The sequence below is a fragment of the Manis javanica genome, chromosome 8 (genome assembly GCF_040802235.1).
Source record: "Manis javanica isolate MJ-LG chromosome 8, MJ_LKY, whole genome shotgun sequence".
NCBI lineage: Eukaryota > Metazoa > Chordata > Mammalia > Pholidota > Manidae > Manis > Manis javanica.
Window position 1 is genome coordinate 51774399 of NC_133163.1, and position 17422 is coordinate 51791820.

Consider the following 17422-nt stretch of genomic DNA (forward strand, 5'->3'; position numbering starts at 1 on the left):
GATGTGGTCTGAATGTTGTCCTGTGTCCTGTGGTCTCTATTTTAGGAAGATTTTTCTTTGTTATGTTTTCATAGCTCTATGAGTTTTTGGGAGGAGATTTCCACTGCTCTACTCACGCTGCCATCCTGGCTCTGCCCCCTTTTTTCCCTTTTTTCCCTTTCTCTCTTTTACACACACATACACACACACACACACCCTTGCTCTCCCCCATTCCCAAACAATTTCTAGTACTGTACCAGCATTATATAATTTAATCATTGTATCTTCATAATGTGTTTTTGATATCTGTAAGGGTAAGCCATAACTCTTTTGATTTTGTACTTTCTTTTTGTATTCTGCAATATTTATTTTCCGATTCAATTTTAGTATTGTAGTGTGATAGTCCCAGAAATCTTGGTATCTTAGTGAAATTGTTTTTGGTTTATTTGTAACTTACATCATGTATTAGAAATACCAATTATCTTAGAATTAGCAGCTCTCCATACAAGAACAAATATATGTGATTTGTTACTTATTTAAGCTTTATTTCTTTGCATGTAGGTTTTGAAATTTAAGTTAAGATAGAACTCTTGATTTTCCCATGGAAATACTACTTAACAAACAAGTACCCTTGTTACACTTTGTTGTTTTTGAGAAAATTAGTAGTCAGCTTACAAACTGCTTGAGGTCATGAATTATGCCATTTTGTGTGTATATTCCATTCACATAGAGGATGTTAAATAAATATTTGGTACTTACTTTTGTGAATTACTCAATTTTATTAATCTCTAAGTAACATTTTCATTTCATTCATAAGCAAGGAAAAACATGATTATATTCATACCAATATTTTAATGATGTGGAGAGCTTTTTAGAGATACTATTAATGTCATTAGATTATAAATTTTAATTAGCATTATATAAAAATAGCATAGATAGTGGCAGTATTATAGGATTTCAATTCTGAAGACTCAATCTTTAGATGCATCTTCCCATGTTTTTTCATATATGTTTGACCAGAGAATTTCTATCAGGTGTTTCTCAACTTAAAAATGAAAACAAACAAAAATATATTATCCAGTAGGGATAAGGAGAGAAATAAAACTAAATCATTTTTACTTCTATTTTGTATCACTTTACAGTACCATTATGTAGCTTTTGTTCAGATTTTATAAACTAAAACACACAAAATTTGAGTTGAATGCCATTCTTTATTGCTAACAAAAACTAAGTCCATTGTACACAGCTGTGTTTAAAAGAATAATATTGTTTATAATGAAATGTTTGAGATATTCAATGTGTTTTAGCAGTTTAATAGAAATGTTCTCTTTGAAGAAGTTTACACATTTTTTGAAAACAATTATTGATATAAAGTGAATCCTAATTATCAAAACAGTGAGTCATTTGTGGACTTAAAGCCATTAAAAAAGACAAAACCACTTTTAAAAACCAGATGTATAAAATTACATGTATAGGAATTACGCTCCCCAACTTCAAGCTCTACTACAAAGCCACAGTAATCAACACAATTTGGTACTGGCACAAGAACAGACCCACAGACCAATGGAACAGACTAGAAAGCCCTGATATAAACCCAACCATATATGGCCAATTAATATATGATAAAGGAGCCATGGACATACAATGGGGAAATGACAGCCTCTTCAACAGCTGGTGTTGGCAAAACTGGATGGCTACACCCAAGAGAATGAAACTGGATTATTGTTTAACCCCATACACAACAGTCAACTCGAAACGGATTAAAGACTTGAATGTAAGTCATGAAACCATAAAACATCATGAAACCTACAACTCTTAGAAAACAACATAGGCAAACATATCCTGAATATAAGCATGAGCAACTTCTTCCTGAACCCATTTCCTGGGAGAAAGGGAAACAAAAGCAAAAATGAACTCATGGGACTACATAAAACTAAAAACTTTGTATGGCAAAGGACATCATCAACAAAACAAGAAGGCATACTACAGTATGGGAGAATGTATTTGTAAATGACATATCTGACAATTGGTTAACATCCAAAATATATAAAGAACTCACATGCCTCAACACCCAAAAAGCAAATAACCTGATTAACGAATGGGCAGAGGATATGAAGAGACTGTTCTCTAAAAAAGAAATTCAGATGACCAGTAGATATATGAGAAGATGCTCCACATCACTAATCATCAGGGAAATGCAAATTAAAACCACAATGAGATATCACCTCACACTAGTAAGGGTGGCCAGCATTGAAAAGTCTAAGAACAACAAATGCTGGTGAGGATGCAGAGACAGGGGAACCCTCCTACACTGCTGATGGGAATGTAAGCTAGTTCAACCATTGTGCTAGTTCAACCATTGTGGAAAACAATATGGAGGTTCCTCAAAAACTAAAAATAGAAATACCATTTGACCCTGGAATCCCACTCCTTGGAATTTACCCAAAGAATACAACTTCTCAGGTTCAAAAAGACATATGCACCCACATGTTTATCTAAGCACTTTTTACAATAGCCAAGATATGGAAGCAACCTGAGTGTTCTTCAGTAGATGAATGGATAAAGAAGATGTGCTACATATACACAATGGAATACTATTCAGCCATAAGAAAGAAACAAATCCTACCATTTGCAACAACATGGATGGAGCTGGAGGACATTATGCTCAGTGAAATAAGCCAGGTAGAGAAAGACAAATGCCAAACAATTTCCCTCATTTGTGGAGTATAACAATGAAGCAAAACTGAAGGATCAAAATGGCAGCAGATTCAGAGACTCCAGGAATGAACTAGTGGTTACCAAAGGGGAGGGGTGTGGGAGGGCGGGTGGGGAGGGACGGAGAAGGGGATTGAGGGGTATTGTGTTTAGTACACATGGTGTGCGGGATCACAGGGAGAACAGTGTAGCACAGAGAAGGCACATAGTGAATCTGTGGCATCTTACTACACTGATGGACAGTGACAGCATTGAGGTATGGGTGGGGACTTGATAATATGTGTAAATGTAGTAACCACATTGTTTTTTCATGTGAAACCTTCATGAGAGTGTATATCAATTATACCTTAATGAAAAATTTTAAAAAATTAAAAAAAATACAAACAAAAAATTACATGTATAATAAAACATTACAGTTATATGCTTAAATTATCCAAATTAAATAGGAAATTTAAAATAAAATAATAAAGCATATCTGAAAAGAAATTGAGAGCCTATCTGTACTAAACAAATAAAACTACCTTACAGAGTTTTGAAAACATGAAAAATTTAGATATTCAACAAAAAGAGAAACCAGTATACATTTCCAATATAGTACATTTATTTACCTTCTTTTTTTTTTTTTTTCCTGAGAGGGAATCTCCATTTTTATTGATCAAATGGTTGTTAACAACAATAAAATTCTGTATAGGGAACTCAATGCACAATCATTAATCAACCCCAAGCCTGATTCTCAACAGTCTCCAATCTTCTTATTTACCTCCTTTTATGCTGTATTTATATTGCCCTTCATACTAAATTGTTGATGAATCTATAAAATTTAATTAGTTACATGCATTGTACAATGACTTTGTATTTAAAGTTTTATAATTCAACTGTGTATAAACTTAATTTTTATTACAATTTTTTATTAAGGGATTATTGATATACATTCTGATGAAGGTTTCACTTGAAAAACAATATGGTTACTACAGTCACCCATATTATCGAGTCCCTGCTCATACCCCATTAAAATCACTGTCCATCAGTTGTAGTAAGATGCCACAGAGTCACTACTTGTCTTCTCTGTGCTACGCTGTCTTCCACATAATCCCCCCCAACCATGTGTACTAATCATAATACCTCTCAATCTGCTTCTCCGCCACTCCCTATCACCCCTCCTCCACCCCTCCCCTTTGGTAACTGCTAGTCCCATCTTGGAGTTTGTGAGTCTGCTGCTGTTTTCTTCCTTCAGTTTTGCTTTGTTGTTATACTCCACAAGTGAGGGAAATCATTTGGTACTTGTCTTTCTCCATGTGGCTTATTTCACTGAGCTTAATACCCTCTAGCTCCATCCATGTTGTTGCAAATGGTAGCATTTGTTTTATTCTCATGGCTGAATAGTATTCCATTGTGTATATGTACCATCTCTTCTTTATCCATTCATCTACTGATGGACACTTAGGTTGCTTCCATATCTTGGCTATTGTAAATAGTGCTGCAGTAAACATAGGGGTGCATATGTCTTTTTGAATCTAGGATCTTGTTTTCTTCAGGTAGATTCCTAGGAATGGAATTCCTGGATCAAATGGTGTTTCTATTTTTAGCTTTTCTGAGGAAACTCCGTATTGCTTTCCACAGTGGTTGAACTAATTTACATTCTCACCAGAGGTGTAGGAGAGTTCCGCTTTCTTCACATTCTCTCCAGCATTTGTTGTTCCTTGTGTTTTGAATGTTGGTCCTCCTAACTGGTGTGAGATGATATCTCATTGTGATTTTCATTTTCATTTTCCTGATAATTAGCAGTGTGGAGCATCTTTTCATCTGTCTGTTGGCCATCTGAATTTTTTCTTTGGAAAAATATATGTTCAGATCCACTGCCCATTTTTTAATCAGGTTATTTGCTTTTTGGGTGTTGAGGCATGTGAGTTCTTTATATATTTTGGATGTTAACACCTTGTCAGATATGTCATTTACAAATATATTCTCCCATACTGTAGGATGCCTTTTTTTTCTGCTCATGGTGTCCTTTGCTGTATAGAAGCTTTTTAGCTTGATGTAGCCCATTTTTTTATTTTTGCTTTTGTTTCCCTTGCCCAAGGAGATGCGTTCAGGAAAAAGTTGCTTATGTTTATATTCAGGAGATTTCTGCCTATGCTTTCTCCTAAGAGTTTTATGGTTTCATGACTTAAATTCAGGTCTTTGATCCATTTTGAATTTACTTTTGTGTATTGGGTTAGACAATAATCCAGTTTCATTCTCTTGCATGTAGCTGTTCAACTTTGCCAACACCAGTTGTTGAAGAGGCTGTCATTTCTCCATTGTATGTCTATGTCTCCTTTATCATATATTAATTGACTACATATGCTTGGGCTTATATCTGGACTCTCTAGTCTATTCCATTGGACTGTGGGTTTGTTTTTGTGCCAGTACCAAATTGTCTTGATTACTGTGGCTTTGTAGTAGAGCTTGAAGTTGGGTAACATAATGCCCTCTGCTTTATTCTTCCTTTTCAGGATTGCTTTGTCTATTCGGGGTCTTTTGTGATTTCATAGGGATTTTAGAATAATTTTCTCTATTTTGTTGAAGAATGCTGTTGGTATTTCCTAGGGATTGCATAGAATCTGTAGATTGCTTTAGGCAGGATGGCCATCTTGACAATATTAATTCTTCCTGTCCATGGGCATGGGACATGTTTCTATTTATTGGTATCTTCTTTAATTTCTCTTAAGAGTGTCTTGTAGCTTTCAGGGTATAGGTCCTTCACTTCTTTGGTTAGGTTTATTCCTAGGTATTTTATTCTTTTTTATGCAATTGTGAATGGAATTGTTTTCCTGATTTCTCTTTCTGCTAATATCACCTTAATTTTAAAAAATAATTTGTCAGGAATGATTTTATAGCAGCTCTGAAAGTAAACACTTATTTATTTATTATTGCTTTTTTTGAGATATACTTGATATGCAATATTATCTTGGCCTCAGGTGTACAGCAGTTATGAAATGCTCACCACGATAAGTGTAGTTACCACTGTTGTCATATAAAGGTATTACAATGTTGTTGACTAAATTCCCTATACTGTGCTTTTTATTCCAGGAATAAAAATTATTTATTTTATAATTGGATGTTGTTCTTTATCCCCTTAACCTATGTATCTCCCTGTCTTCCTCCTCTATAGCAAACACCAGGGTATTCTCCATGTATATGAGTCTATTTCTGTTTTGTTTGTTCATTTGTCTTATTTTTTAGATTACACATATAAATTAAATCATACAGTGTTTGTCTTTCACTGTCTGACTTATTTTGCTTAGTAATAACCTCTAGGTCCACCCTGTTGTCACAAATGGCAAGATTTCATTCTTTTTATGGCTGAGTAATATTCCATTGTATGTATATACCACATCTTTATTCATATTTCTATCAATGGATACATATTTCTTCTATAACTTGGTTATTGTAAATAACACTGCAATAAACCTGGGATTGTATATATCTTTTGGCATTAGTTACTTTGTTTTCTTCAGGTAAATTCCCAGAAGTAGAATAGGTGAATAATATGGTATTTTTATTTTTATTTTTTTGAGGAAAATGCATACTGTTCATAGTTGCTGCACCAATTTACATTCCCAACACAGTGCACAGTGTTCTTTTTTCTCCACATCCTTACCAACATTGTTATTTTTTACCTTTTTCATACTAGCCATTCTGACTTATAAGAAGTGATAGCTCACTGTAGTTTTGATATGCATTTCTCTAATGGTTAGTGATGTTGAAAATCTTTTTATGTGCCTGTTATCCATATGCATATATTCTTTGGAAATATGTATGTATATTCAGTTCCTATGCCTGTTTATAAATCAGATTTCTTTTTGGTGTTGAGTTGTAATAGTTCTTTACATATTTTGCATATTAACTCTTTATTGGATATGTCACTTGCAAATATCTTCCCCATTCAGTTGGTTGCCTTTTCATTTTGTTGATGGTTTCCTTTGATATGCAGAAGTTAATGTAAATACTTTAAATGTGTAATGGCTATTTGTTTTTTCTGTGGGAAAGCCAACCTAAAGTAACAATCTTTGTTGATGCTTGCTCAGATCAGGTGGACCAAAACAGCAGGAAGTGCCTCTGACAGATTCCAAGACTCAAGTGTATTCAATGAGACTTTGAGGATTACAAATATTCAGAGACACCAAGGAGGCCGTTATTACTGTAAAGCAGAGAATGGCTTGGGATCCCCAGCAATAAAGTCAATCAGAGTGGATGTGTACTGTGAGTAAATTTCCTAGAAAACTATGATTAAGTCTATTAATGATTTTTTCTGCTCCTTAACTTGAGATTTATTTTTTATTATTACATCTATTGAGAAAAACTATGGTTTGTTCCATAGAATAGAATTCTGTTTACTTGATAATAAAAAGTATGTAAGATAATAAATAGGTTATTGAATATATTTCCTGAAGAATCTCCATTAGAAATTTTTATGATAAAATAATCCATATTTATTATAGAACGTTTAAGAACCAGAGTAGTAAGAAGCTATGATAATCCTACCAATAATTGTTAGTATTTGAATGTAAATGCTTCCTATCTTTGTACGTAAGTATATAAATGCTTTTTTTGACATTTGCATAACAAAAGAATTGTGCTTTACATACTATAAATTGTTTTGTTAACTTCTGTGTGATTGACCTATTTTTATTTTTTAAAATGCATATCAAGTAATTGGAGCTATTTGAATTGGCTCGTGAATGACCAAAATCTCTAGGTAGTCTTCTTTTGATCCAATTCTGTTGAAAGTAATCAGTACGTTGGGCAATGCTACGCTGCTTGGAAAGTGTTTTTTATTCTTAGTCTCTTTTTTCTATTTTTTTGCTACTAGCAAATATATTTAAAAGCCTATTTGTCTCCTTACTTTCCTCCCACCAAAAGAAATCAAGGGTCTACATTCGGTTTGTTCTTTGCACATGTTTATAAATCACTCCATCGTATTTTCACAAGAATTTACATCTTATTTTTAAATTCTTTAGTGTTAGAATAAAAGGAATTTTTTCTTTCCTTAAAGTAATTCAGTCATAAGTAACAAGGGAGGAGTTCCTGTTTTCCTACCTATCTTTTTTTCTTTCATTCTTTCCCCTTTCCTTTTCTCTTTTTTTTCAACATGGAACAAATGTTGTATAGTTAGCAAGGCAATTGGAATTATTCCTGATCTATTTATTAGACTCTTTGCTGAATCTCATTTAATTATTCAGGTGACTGGGAAGTGGGTGGCAGGGCTGCACTGGTGATTCATCTTCCACATTCAGGTTCTTGTTCTTTTCCAGGAAAAGATGAGAGAAAAATATAGAAAAGTCCATGTCCCATTTTCTCTAGCATTTTCTAGCACCATAGTCACCCCTAGCACACTTCAAGTCACTGCTTCCCATGTGCTGCTCTTTCCCTGCCCTCACTGGTGCACAGGTTGGTCTTAGCCATAGGTCTCCCAACCACAGCATAGCTCCTAACCCTCCTTTTTCTAATCAGGTAATTCCAGTTACATATACTTTTTTCCAAGTAACATATTTTTATTAGTGTTTTTGTTCAGATATAATTTTAAATTACACAAATTTAATTTAAATGAATTAAGTACTTTTATAACATAACTTTCTAGAGTGCATACCTGTTCTTTTTTTATTAATATAGTTTTGGTCATGTAGTTTTAAAATGCACAACTTTAATAATACAATTCTGAAATTTAAGAAGTTCTGAAAATTGAAGGGATGTGTTTGATTTTGTTGGGTTTCATTGGTAACTCTTTTCAGCAAAAGCTGATGTGAACTAGTTTGGCGGCAACATCTGACCTGAAATAACTCAAATAGAAAAATAGAAGACTTTTTGTATTTTATTTACCCTACTTTTTATGAATAAGCATATGTTTTGCTCATTACATAATGTTTTTGATTATGCACTGTCACCACAGATCCTGCTGTGTGTGCTATGTGACCCATGGCATATATACTGTATTATCTTTCTGAAATCTGAGCTATTCTGAGAAACATTCCCCAAAGGTTTTGAATTAGAGGTTGTGACTTGCATTAGGTTTGATAATAATAGGCATACCACAAAGATATTGTATCACTGGGTTAAGAATCAAATAGAAAATGGGAAAGTGGAAAATTATATTTTTAAGGACTTTAAAAAATATTCTTCTGTCCTCTTCTTACTAAAATATCTTTCCAGTACTGTTGTGCATTGTATCCATTCCCTCCTACCTGTTCATCTCTTGTTGTCCTGATTCAGCTGTGCCTTGGTATGTTAGTTCATATTACACACTGTGGCAGAAATGATAGCACTGTCCTCTCCAGTTTTCCAAAGCTCTGTTAGTCTTTTCCAGCTGTGTCACCTCCCAAGCAGCCATGTCTGAAGACGCTAACACTGTTCCCTTCCTCTTTGATTTATCTTGGGATTTTTCGCGTACAATCTGAACCTGTAAAACATCTCATTCTATGTTGTTTAAGTACATGTAGTGTGGTGCATACTGTACTGAAGTACTATTTTCAGTACTTTATTTGGTGATCAGGATTAAGATGACTGTCTAAAATTATATTATTTGAGAAAATAATATGTATTAAATTGTGGACTCTATGAATAAATGTAACATGTCTCTAATATAAAGTTTCCAGAGAATGCCTTACCTTCAGCTCCAGGAAAAATCTTTCTTATGGAGATGTAGAGATGCATTTTAAGTAGTTATACCTATTCTTGAAGGTTTGGATAAATCGATTTCTTCAGGTGGTATAGTTTCAAACATGTTTTGACTGATAACAATAGTTACAATAGAGACAACTATGTGTATTTGAGGAATGCATGAATTCCAACTATAACCTTGATTGAAGACTATAGCTTTAAGGTTGAAGTATGTTTTCTCTACATGAATCTTTATAACTTAAAACCTATTCTATCATTGTTGATAAGAATGTGACTAGCATATTAATGAGCTTAATTTTGGCAACTTGCTGTCTGAAATTGGATTACAGCTTAAAGTTTATCTGTGCTTAGATTTTGATTTGATGTTGGACTGTTTGATTGAATAGATACTCGTTTTTATAAATCACAAACAAGTGAGCAATTTTATTTCAGGTACTTTGTACTTCTGCTTTAACTATCTTAGGAAATGCTAAAATATTAGGACCAGTTTTTCTGTTTGGATCTATGGTCTTACAATCATCACCTGCATTGTAGATTTCTATTTCTTTCTAAACTGATTCCACAAGTGGAACTTTCTTCAACATTGGAAGAACTCAGAACACAGGATGGGCATAGAATAATACAACACAAAAACAAAACAAAACAACAAAAAATCTGTGGATAAGAATTGTATTTGCAGGAACAAACTGAGACTATGTCTTGGATTTAACAAAATCTTCCCATCTTCAAGAAAAAGATACAACTCGTGGGTTACCTGATGTTTCAGGGAGGGATTTTATAATTATCATGGAAAGCTTAAAAATATCACAATGATAAATGCCTAAAAAATTGAAGAAACAATATATGGGTGTTAACAAACAGATCAAAGACAAAATTGTGTAAATTAAATGTAATTGAAATATATTACAAGGTTCAATTGCAAAAAATTATTCTGTAGTCAACAGGAAAAAAGCACTTGACTTAACCCAAATTGTAATAAAAGTATAAGGATGGGAGAGGGTTAGCATAAGAGAGCTAAAGGCTTCTCTTCAACAGGAAGAAATCAGATAATGTGAAAATGAAAAAAAAGTCTAGAAATAGCAGTTCAACATTTAGAAATATGAAGGCAAAACCAAGAATAGTTAAGAGATGCATTAGAAAAGGTTGCCTCTGGGTATTAGAAATACTTGAGGTTGTGCTTTATATAATTATTTGGCTTTCTAAACTATGTGCATATATAATTTGATGGCTTTAAGTTTATGAAATATGGATTTGAAGCTTGCCTTAAGGTCCTTGTTATTAAGATCCTAGAAGTCAAAACTAATTTCACTCCAAATTTTATCAGAAGATAGTTGTTGATTCTAAAATTAAGATGAGATTTATTTTCACACTTTTCTTTATTCTTTGTATGAATTGATACCCCTTGGTATTTAACACCAAAGTTGACTGAAAAGACATCTTAAGTAAAAGAAAGGCAATAGCCACGTTCCAACTACCATTTACCCCAAACTTAATAGAAAAAAACTCTTTCAGGTTAATCTCAGTACCATTTATCTCATCCTAAACATGTCATTTAAAAAATAAGTTTGACTCTTCTTCATTAATTCAACAGATATTTGAGTGGCTATTCAAAATATAGTTTCATTAAATTCTGTGAGTTTAAAGGATTATATTACATAATTTCTATCTTCATTGAGTTTAAACTAAAGAGACAACATGAAATATGTAATTCATTAAAATAGAATACAAATGTTAAGCAATAAGATAACATAAATGATGTTACACAACATGAATGATGTGTCAAATCGCTAGAAAATCTAAAAATCCAGTGCCAGGAATGAGAGGTTACTGTGGCCTTTTGTAATTAAAGAAACAGGGTTTACATTGTAGTTTGAAAAATGAGATTTCAGAGACAGTCTCCATGGCACTGCTACATTTCTCTTGGAAGCTTTTGTCCTGAACTCTCTTTTTCAAGGAAGTTTGTATAGCGAAAACCTTGGATATTAGGGGAAGTGTCTGCCTCCACAGTATAAGGCAGACTTGTTTCTTGGTCAGGATAATAAGGTAATGTTTCCTTCAGAGGCAAAGTCTCAACAGGTTTATTAGAAAGACCTTGTAAGATTGAGAATTGTCAAAGCTGTGTCACAACTGTGTGTACAGCCTTCACCTGGAATCACCCACAACACCCCAATGATAATTGAGGAAGAGAGGAACCTATGAAAACATGAAGCTCCTACCCCCATTGGAGACATGAGTAATAAAGTCCTTTGTCTCTGACCCAGGAGACTCATGTCGTATGTCAGCATTCATGAAACTATGACAAGCTAACATGTTAGCCAGCAAATAGGGAAAATATCAGACCCTTTACAGTTCTTGACACAGTAGGGTTTAAATAAGTAGAAGAGAGGCCAAAGATACTCCACAATAAACACAGAAAAAAGATTAAGTGAACCCCATACTTGGCGGAATTGTGACTAAAGTGGTGGATTTAAAGGACAAATGAGAACTTAATTGAAAGATGGGCTGTCAGATTGTGTTTAAATTAAACTGCCAGTATTTTCAGACCATAAGAATGATTATCTGCTACTTATGCAAGATACAAAATAAATGAATTATAATTTTAGTTCTTCAGAATTATTGATGACAGTCACCATTCTCCAAACACTAATACCGCTTCATTTGCCTTCTCTGAGAAATAATGGCCATTCATTGGGAGCCCCAAGGTCCACCTTTAGGGGAAGAGAGTATATATTCTAAGTAAAACACACACAAAGAAAAAAGAAAACAAAAACAGAAAACAGAAACAATAGTAGTTTCATAGAATTTTGAGATACTTGTGGTCATTTAAGCAATTTTCTGAGAATTTATTCCCCTAATTCTTTCACTTATTCTCAGTCATGACAGTATTGCTCACAGGGTAATAGAGGTCACACAACTTTAAAGGTTAAGGTTTGATTAAAACTTACTTTTAATTCAAAAAGAAATTAGATTCAGAGGCATTAGCTTAATAAGTTTTCATGTGTGCCGATACTGTTCGTACATGAGACAAATCTTTTCCATTATCTGTTAAACATTTTGTAAGCCTTCTTATTTCTGAAACATATTCCCCACTTTAATTTCACTTAAGTAGATTGCTGCTTTTCATTAGAAGAAGCAGTGATTTTTTTTTTGTCCTTGTCTGTTAGATTTACTTATTACAATTCACCTGAGAAATTAATGGGAGATTAAGATGACGTTATCAGTTTATTCCACAAATACGATTTATCTGTTTTAGAAAGAAGAATTATAAACCACACAGTTAAAAATTCCTGACAGTGAGTTGAGTTTTTTTTTATTGGACCCATCAACATGGCTTCTGGATACCAAGTTTAGAAAAAGGCTGAGAATGACTAATGGGAATTCTGGTACTAAGACAATCCCTGCAAGAAAACTAACATTTTGAGTCAGTCTCATTATGCATAATTTCTCACCCACTATCTCTGATTCTAAAACATCAGCCTTGGTTTTGGAAGGTCTTAATAATGTTTAATGTGATATTTATAATACTCATTAAAAATGATTTTTCTCAATAAATTTCAATACATAATTGTGCAATTTTGTATATGTTACAGATGAAGAATGCTTGCTTATCAAAGTTATTTACACATGGGACACATGACTAATCAAATTCCCAAAAAGTGGTAGAGTTACTAATAAAATAATTTAGTTAAAAAAAAAAATCCTCTGATAAAACTACAGCAAGTATATAGGACTCATACCTCAAAAACAATGCCAGTATCTTACTGAGAACACTTGAATTCCTGTAATTAGATATGAACAGGCAGATAAAGATACATAGGACATTTTTTTAAACCCATGGAATTTCATCTTCTCAGTCTTAATGTAAATGTGCTTAAATCCTGCTACTACATTTCTACTAACAATCCCTGTGCTGTTTTGTGAGTGCTTGTTCAATTTTCTGTGCAACATCTTCGTAGATGTAAAAAAAATTGCATTGGCTTTCCTTTAACTTTTAATGTGCAAACACATGTCTACTCTTTCTTTCATGTGACCATTTTGAATATTTGAAAGAGGCATTCTGACCTCTTGTACCTTTTTCAGATTCATTATTTCCACTTAATTTGTTGTTCTTTGTATGAAGTATCACCATGTTAATATGCTGTCCTAGAAACACACATCCAAATTTTGGGTTATTAGTCTTGAACTGTAGTAGACTCCACATATTTACCAAGCAAATGTTTATTTCCTTAATGCACAGCTAAACTCTGTTTCTCAGGTTCTGTTCACATAGGTGGGTCATGAACTAGTTTTGGCCGACAGAATGAAAGAGAAAGTGATGGATGACACACTCAGGCTGAGTGCCTGAAACATCTCACATAATTCTTTACACATTGTCTCAACTTATGTCTTTGCATACAGAGGCTCCAGTAAAGTTTCTGAGAGGACTTCATTTTTTTGGGGCCCACACAGTGGAAAGATTTTTTAATGTCAGAGTCACTATTTAAAGGGGAGCTACCCAGACACCCTTTAGAGTAAAAACAATTTAATTGGAATTTTCATGAGAGGAAAATTGTAAATTTTTTAAACCATTGAGGTTTTAGGGATATTTGTTATACTTACTCTAATTGCTGTCTTCTTGGTTACTATTTCCACCTATTGCCTATTTCTACAATATATTCATGAGCTTATAGAGGGTTTTTCAAAAATGTACGAGTCATTTTGTTCTCTTCAGCCCATTTGAATGGTTTAGAACTAAGTAAACTTTAACAAAAATAACCTAATGAAAGAAAAGAAATCCATTTTTTAAAAATTATATTCACAAAATAGATAAAGCTGGAAAAATTATTAATTTCTAAGAGTCCATTTTTATTATATCTGCCCCCAGTATAGGATACACTCTTTATCTGAGATTTCTCCCTTGAAACTCTACGTTAATGTCTTCTAAAGCCAAACCATTTTCTAGTTTCTCTTTTCTCTATTCTTTCATGAAACAAGAGAGATAGGACTGTGTTTCAATGAAAATGTGTAATGCCAACATGCCAAGTTCATTCTGTTACTAATTGTTAGCTTTTATAATGTCTTACGCAAATTCTATCCTTCAGAAAAATCATTTAATTTTTATTTGTCTGAAGTTGCTACAACTGAAGTGTGTAAAAGTAGTTCTTATTTAATTAGGAAGGCCAGGTTAGTAAATTGGGTCAGTCCAGTTTTACATTTTGACTTACAATGTGTTTTAGACAAAAGATTTTAATTTCTATAGCTAAATATTAGTGTTGCTTTGCTTTTTCGTTTGTTGTTTTGTTTATTTGTTTTGTTTAATTGTAATAAGGAAAGTATAATCACCTGTGAAGGATGATCGATTCATGCTGAGATTGAAATCTTATTTCCCTTTTTATTCTAGCGCCAGGATAGATAATCACAGACACAGTATTTTAAGAGGTCCTTCATATGTAAAAATGGAGAATGTAAAAGATCTCACTGAGTCAAGCCATACCAAAACCATAGAGTTTTACTGATCAACCTTCAAAGTAGATGTTTGTGCCCTTCCAATATCTTCTTTTTATTCTTTGCTTCTGTGTACACTGGAGTGACTTCCAAATGCATATACCTGAAATTCCTTTCCTTGAGGTTTTCTTTGGTTTCCAGAGTCTGTCCTGCTTGTATTTTCAGCAGACAGAAGTTCTGAGAAAAATTAATTCCCAGGCCCATGTCCTTCAAAAAATGATTAGTGGGAGTTGTACAAGTACCCCAGTTCTCATATTCGGACGGGATAACTCAGAGAGACTGTTTCACTCTTTCCCAGAGTTCCTCAGGAAAGCTAAATTCTAATTCCTCATAGTTCTCGCTGGCTAAGTAATGCAGTCTTTATATATATATATATGTATTTTCCCCCACTTTCCCAATACCCTACTGGTGTTTCTGGGAACACTTTTCAAATGCACTTGCACTTTAGTCTCTGTTTCAGGGTTTGCTTTTGGGGAAATTCAAAAAGACACATGCCAATAAAGGGAAATACATTTAACTTGCTATGATGACACATAATTCTAGCATGTTAACAGGTAGATTTTAGCTTTAAGAGCAAGCAATACATATCTAACTTATTTGTATTTTCACAACTTTTATCAGAAGTTATTTTGTACATGGCATTAGACTATTAACACATATTTTCACTTACCTAATCTATAATATGATTTTTATATAATCACCTTTTTAATAACATCAATATTTTTTTCCAACATCAATTTCAAGGTATAATTTTTTATTTCATCTCTAGAAAAGTCTTGAATTCATTTTATAATTCTCTTCCTCTAGTGAGTTTCATGTACAGTTGTCAAACTTAGTAGAACAGATTCTGCAGCATGTCCTTTGGTCCTATAGAAAACTTACTCCTCTTAGTTTCTCATAAACGTTGCCTATTTCATACCTGTACACTGATTTTATTCAGAGAGCATGATGGAAGAATTATCTTTATCAAGCTGTTATCTATTCACTACTAGTTAAATACACCCTCTTAACAGATATTCATGGAGCATCTCCTGGAATGCTTCCTTCCCTCATTCCACAGAAACACAGTCAGAATTGCTATCAGCAGTTTTCTTTCAGTTGCTGTGCACCTGCTCCTTCTGCCTTTAGGTTGTTGTGCTCATTAAGCCTGATTCTGAAAATCCCAGCCATTCTATGAGCCTCTGAACTAGAGGTCCCAGAAAGCCACTTCCAATTAGAGTCTGTCAGTTTTCAATGTTGATTGGGGACCCACTAATGGCCAAATTTCTACTAGAAGCTGTGGTGAGACATAAAACAAAAATATAAGGCCTTTGCCCTAAAGAATTTTATAACTTTATCTAGATAGATTAGTTGAAAAATAGGTGTAAAATAAGAACTAGTTTAAAAATAGAGCAGTGAACCCTGAATAGCCAAAGCAATCTTGAAAAAAAGAACAAAGCTGAAGGCATCATACTCCCTTATAGGTTTCAAACTATACTACAAAGCTACAGTAATCAAAATAGTATGGTACTGGCTCAAACACAGACAGATTAAGGGAACATAATAGTCACCCTAGAAATAAACTCCCACATGTATGTGACCATTCTTTGACAAGGAGGCAAGATTGTACAATGGGGAAAAGACAGCTTCTTCAATAAGTAGTGTTGGGAAAACTGGACAGTTACATGTGAAATATGTAAACAGGTCACTTTCATGCACCACACACAAAAATAAACTCAAAATGGGTTAAAGAGATAAATATATGATCTGAATCCATAAAACTCCTAAAAAAATGTGCAGTAAGCTCTTTGACATTGGTATTAGCAATTTTTTGGACTAGTCTCCTCAGGCAAGGACAACAAAAACTAAAATAAACAAATGGGATTACATCAAACTAAAAAGCTTTTGCACAGTGAAGGAAACCATCAAAAAAGAAAAAGCATCTTACTGAAAGGGAAAACATTTTTACAAATTGTATCCAGTAAGGGGTTGACATCCATTCATAAAGAACTTAACACAATTTAATATCAAAACAACCGAATTAAAAAATGACGAGAAGTGTTAGACATTTTTCCAAAGAAGACAGAGATGGCCGACAAGCATGTGAGAAAATCACTAATCACCAGAGTAATGCTAATCAAAACCATAATGAGGTACCACCTCATACTTGTCTAATTAGTTATTATTTAAAAAAAAGAATGTATTGACAAATATTTGGAGAAAAGGGGATCCTCACATGCTGTTGGTGGGAATCTCAACTGGTGCAGCCACTGTAGAATAGTGTAGCTGTTTTCCTTCAAAAATTAAAAATGGAGCTGCCGTATGATCCAGTAATTCCACTTCTGGGTATTTATCTGAAGAAAAAAGGAAAACACCAATTAGAAGAGGTACATGTAACTTTATGTTCATTTTGTAACATTACTTACAATAGCCAAGTTAGGGAAGCAACCGAAGTGTCCATTGATAAATGAATGGACACTTATCAATGGACACTTTGATAGATGTGGCTTATTTATTAAATGGAACATGACTCAGTCATAAAAAGAATGAAATCTTACCATTTGTGACAACATCAATAGACCTGGAGGTTATTATGCTAAGTAAA

General features: G+C 33.5%; 1 protein-coding gene across 1 annotated transcript in view; it reads left to right on the forward strand.

The window, feature by feature from the left end:
• Positions 1-17422, forward strand: part of MDGA2 (MAM domain containing glycosylphosphatidylinositol anchor 2) — an 862553-nt gene that overhangs the window by 439858 nt on the left and 405273 nt on the right. Inside the window, exon 3 of the mRNA XM_037016589.2 lies at positions 6765-6939. Coding sequence (XP_036872484.2) covers positions 6765-6939 — 175 coding nt within the window. The remainder of the gene's footprint in view (positions 1-6764; positions 6940-17422) is intronic.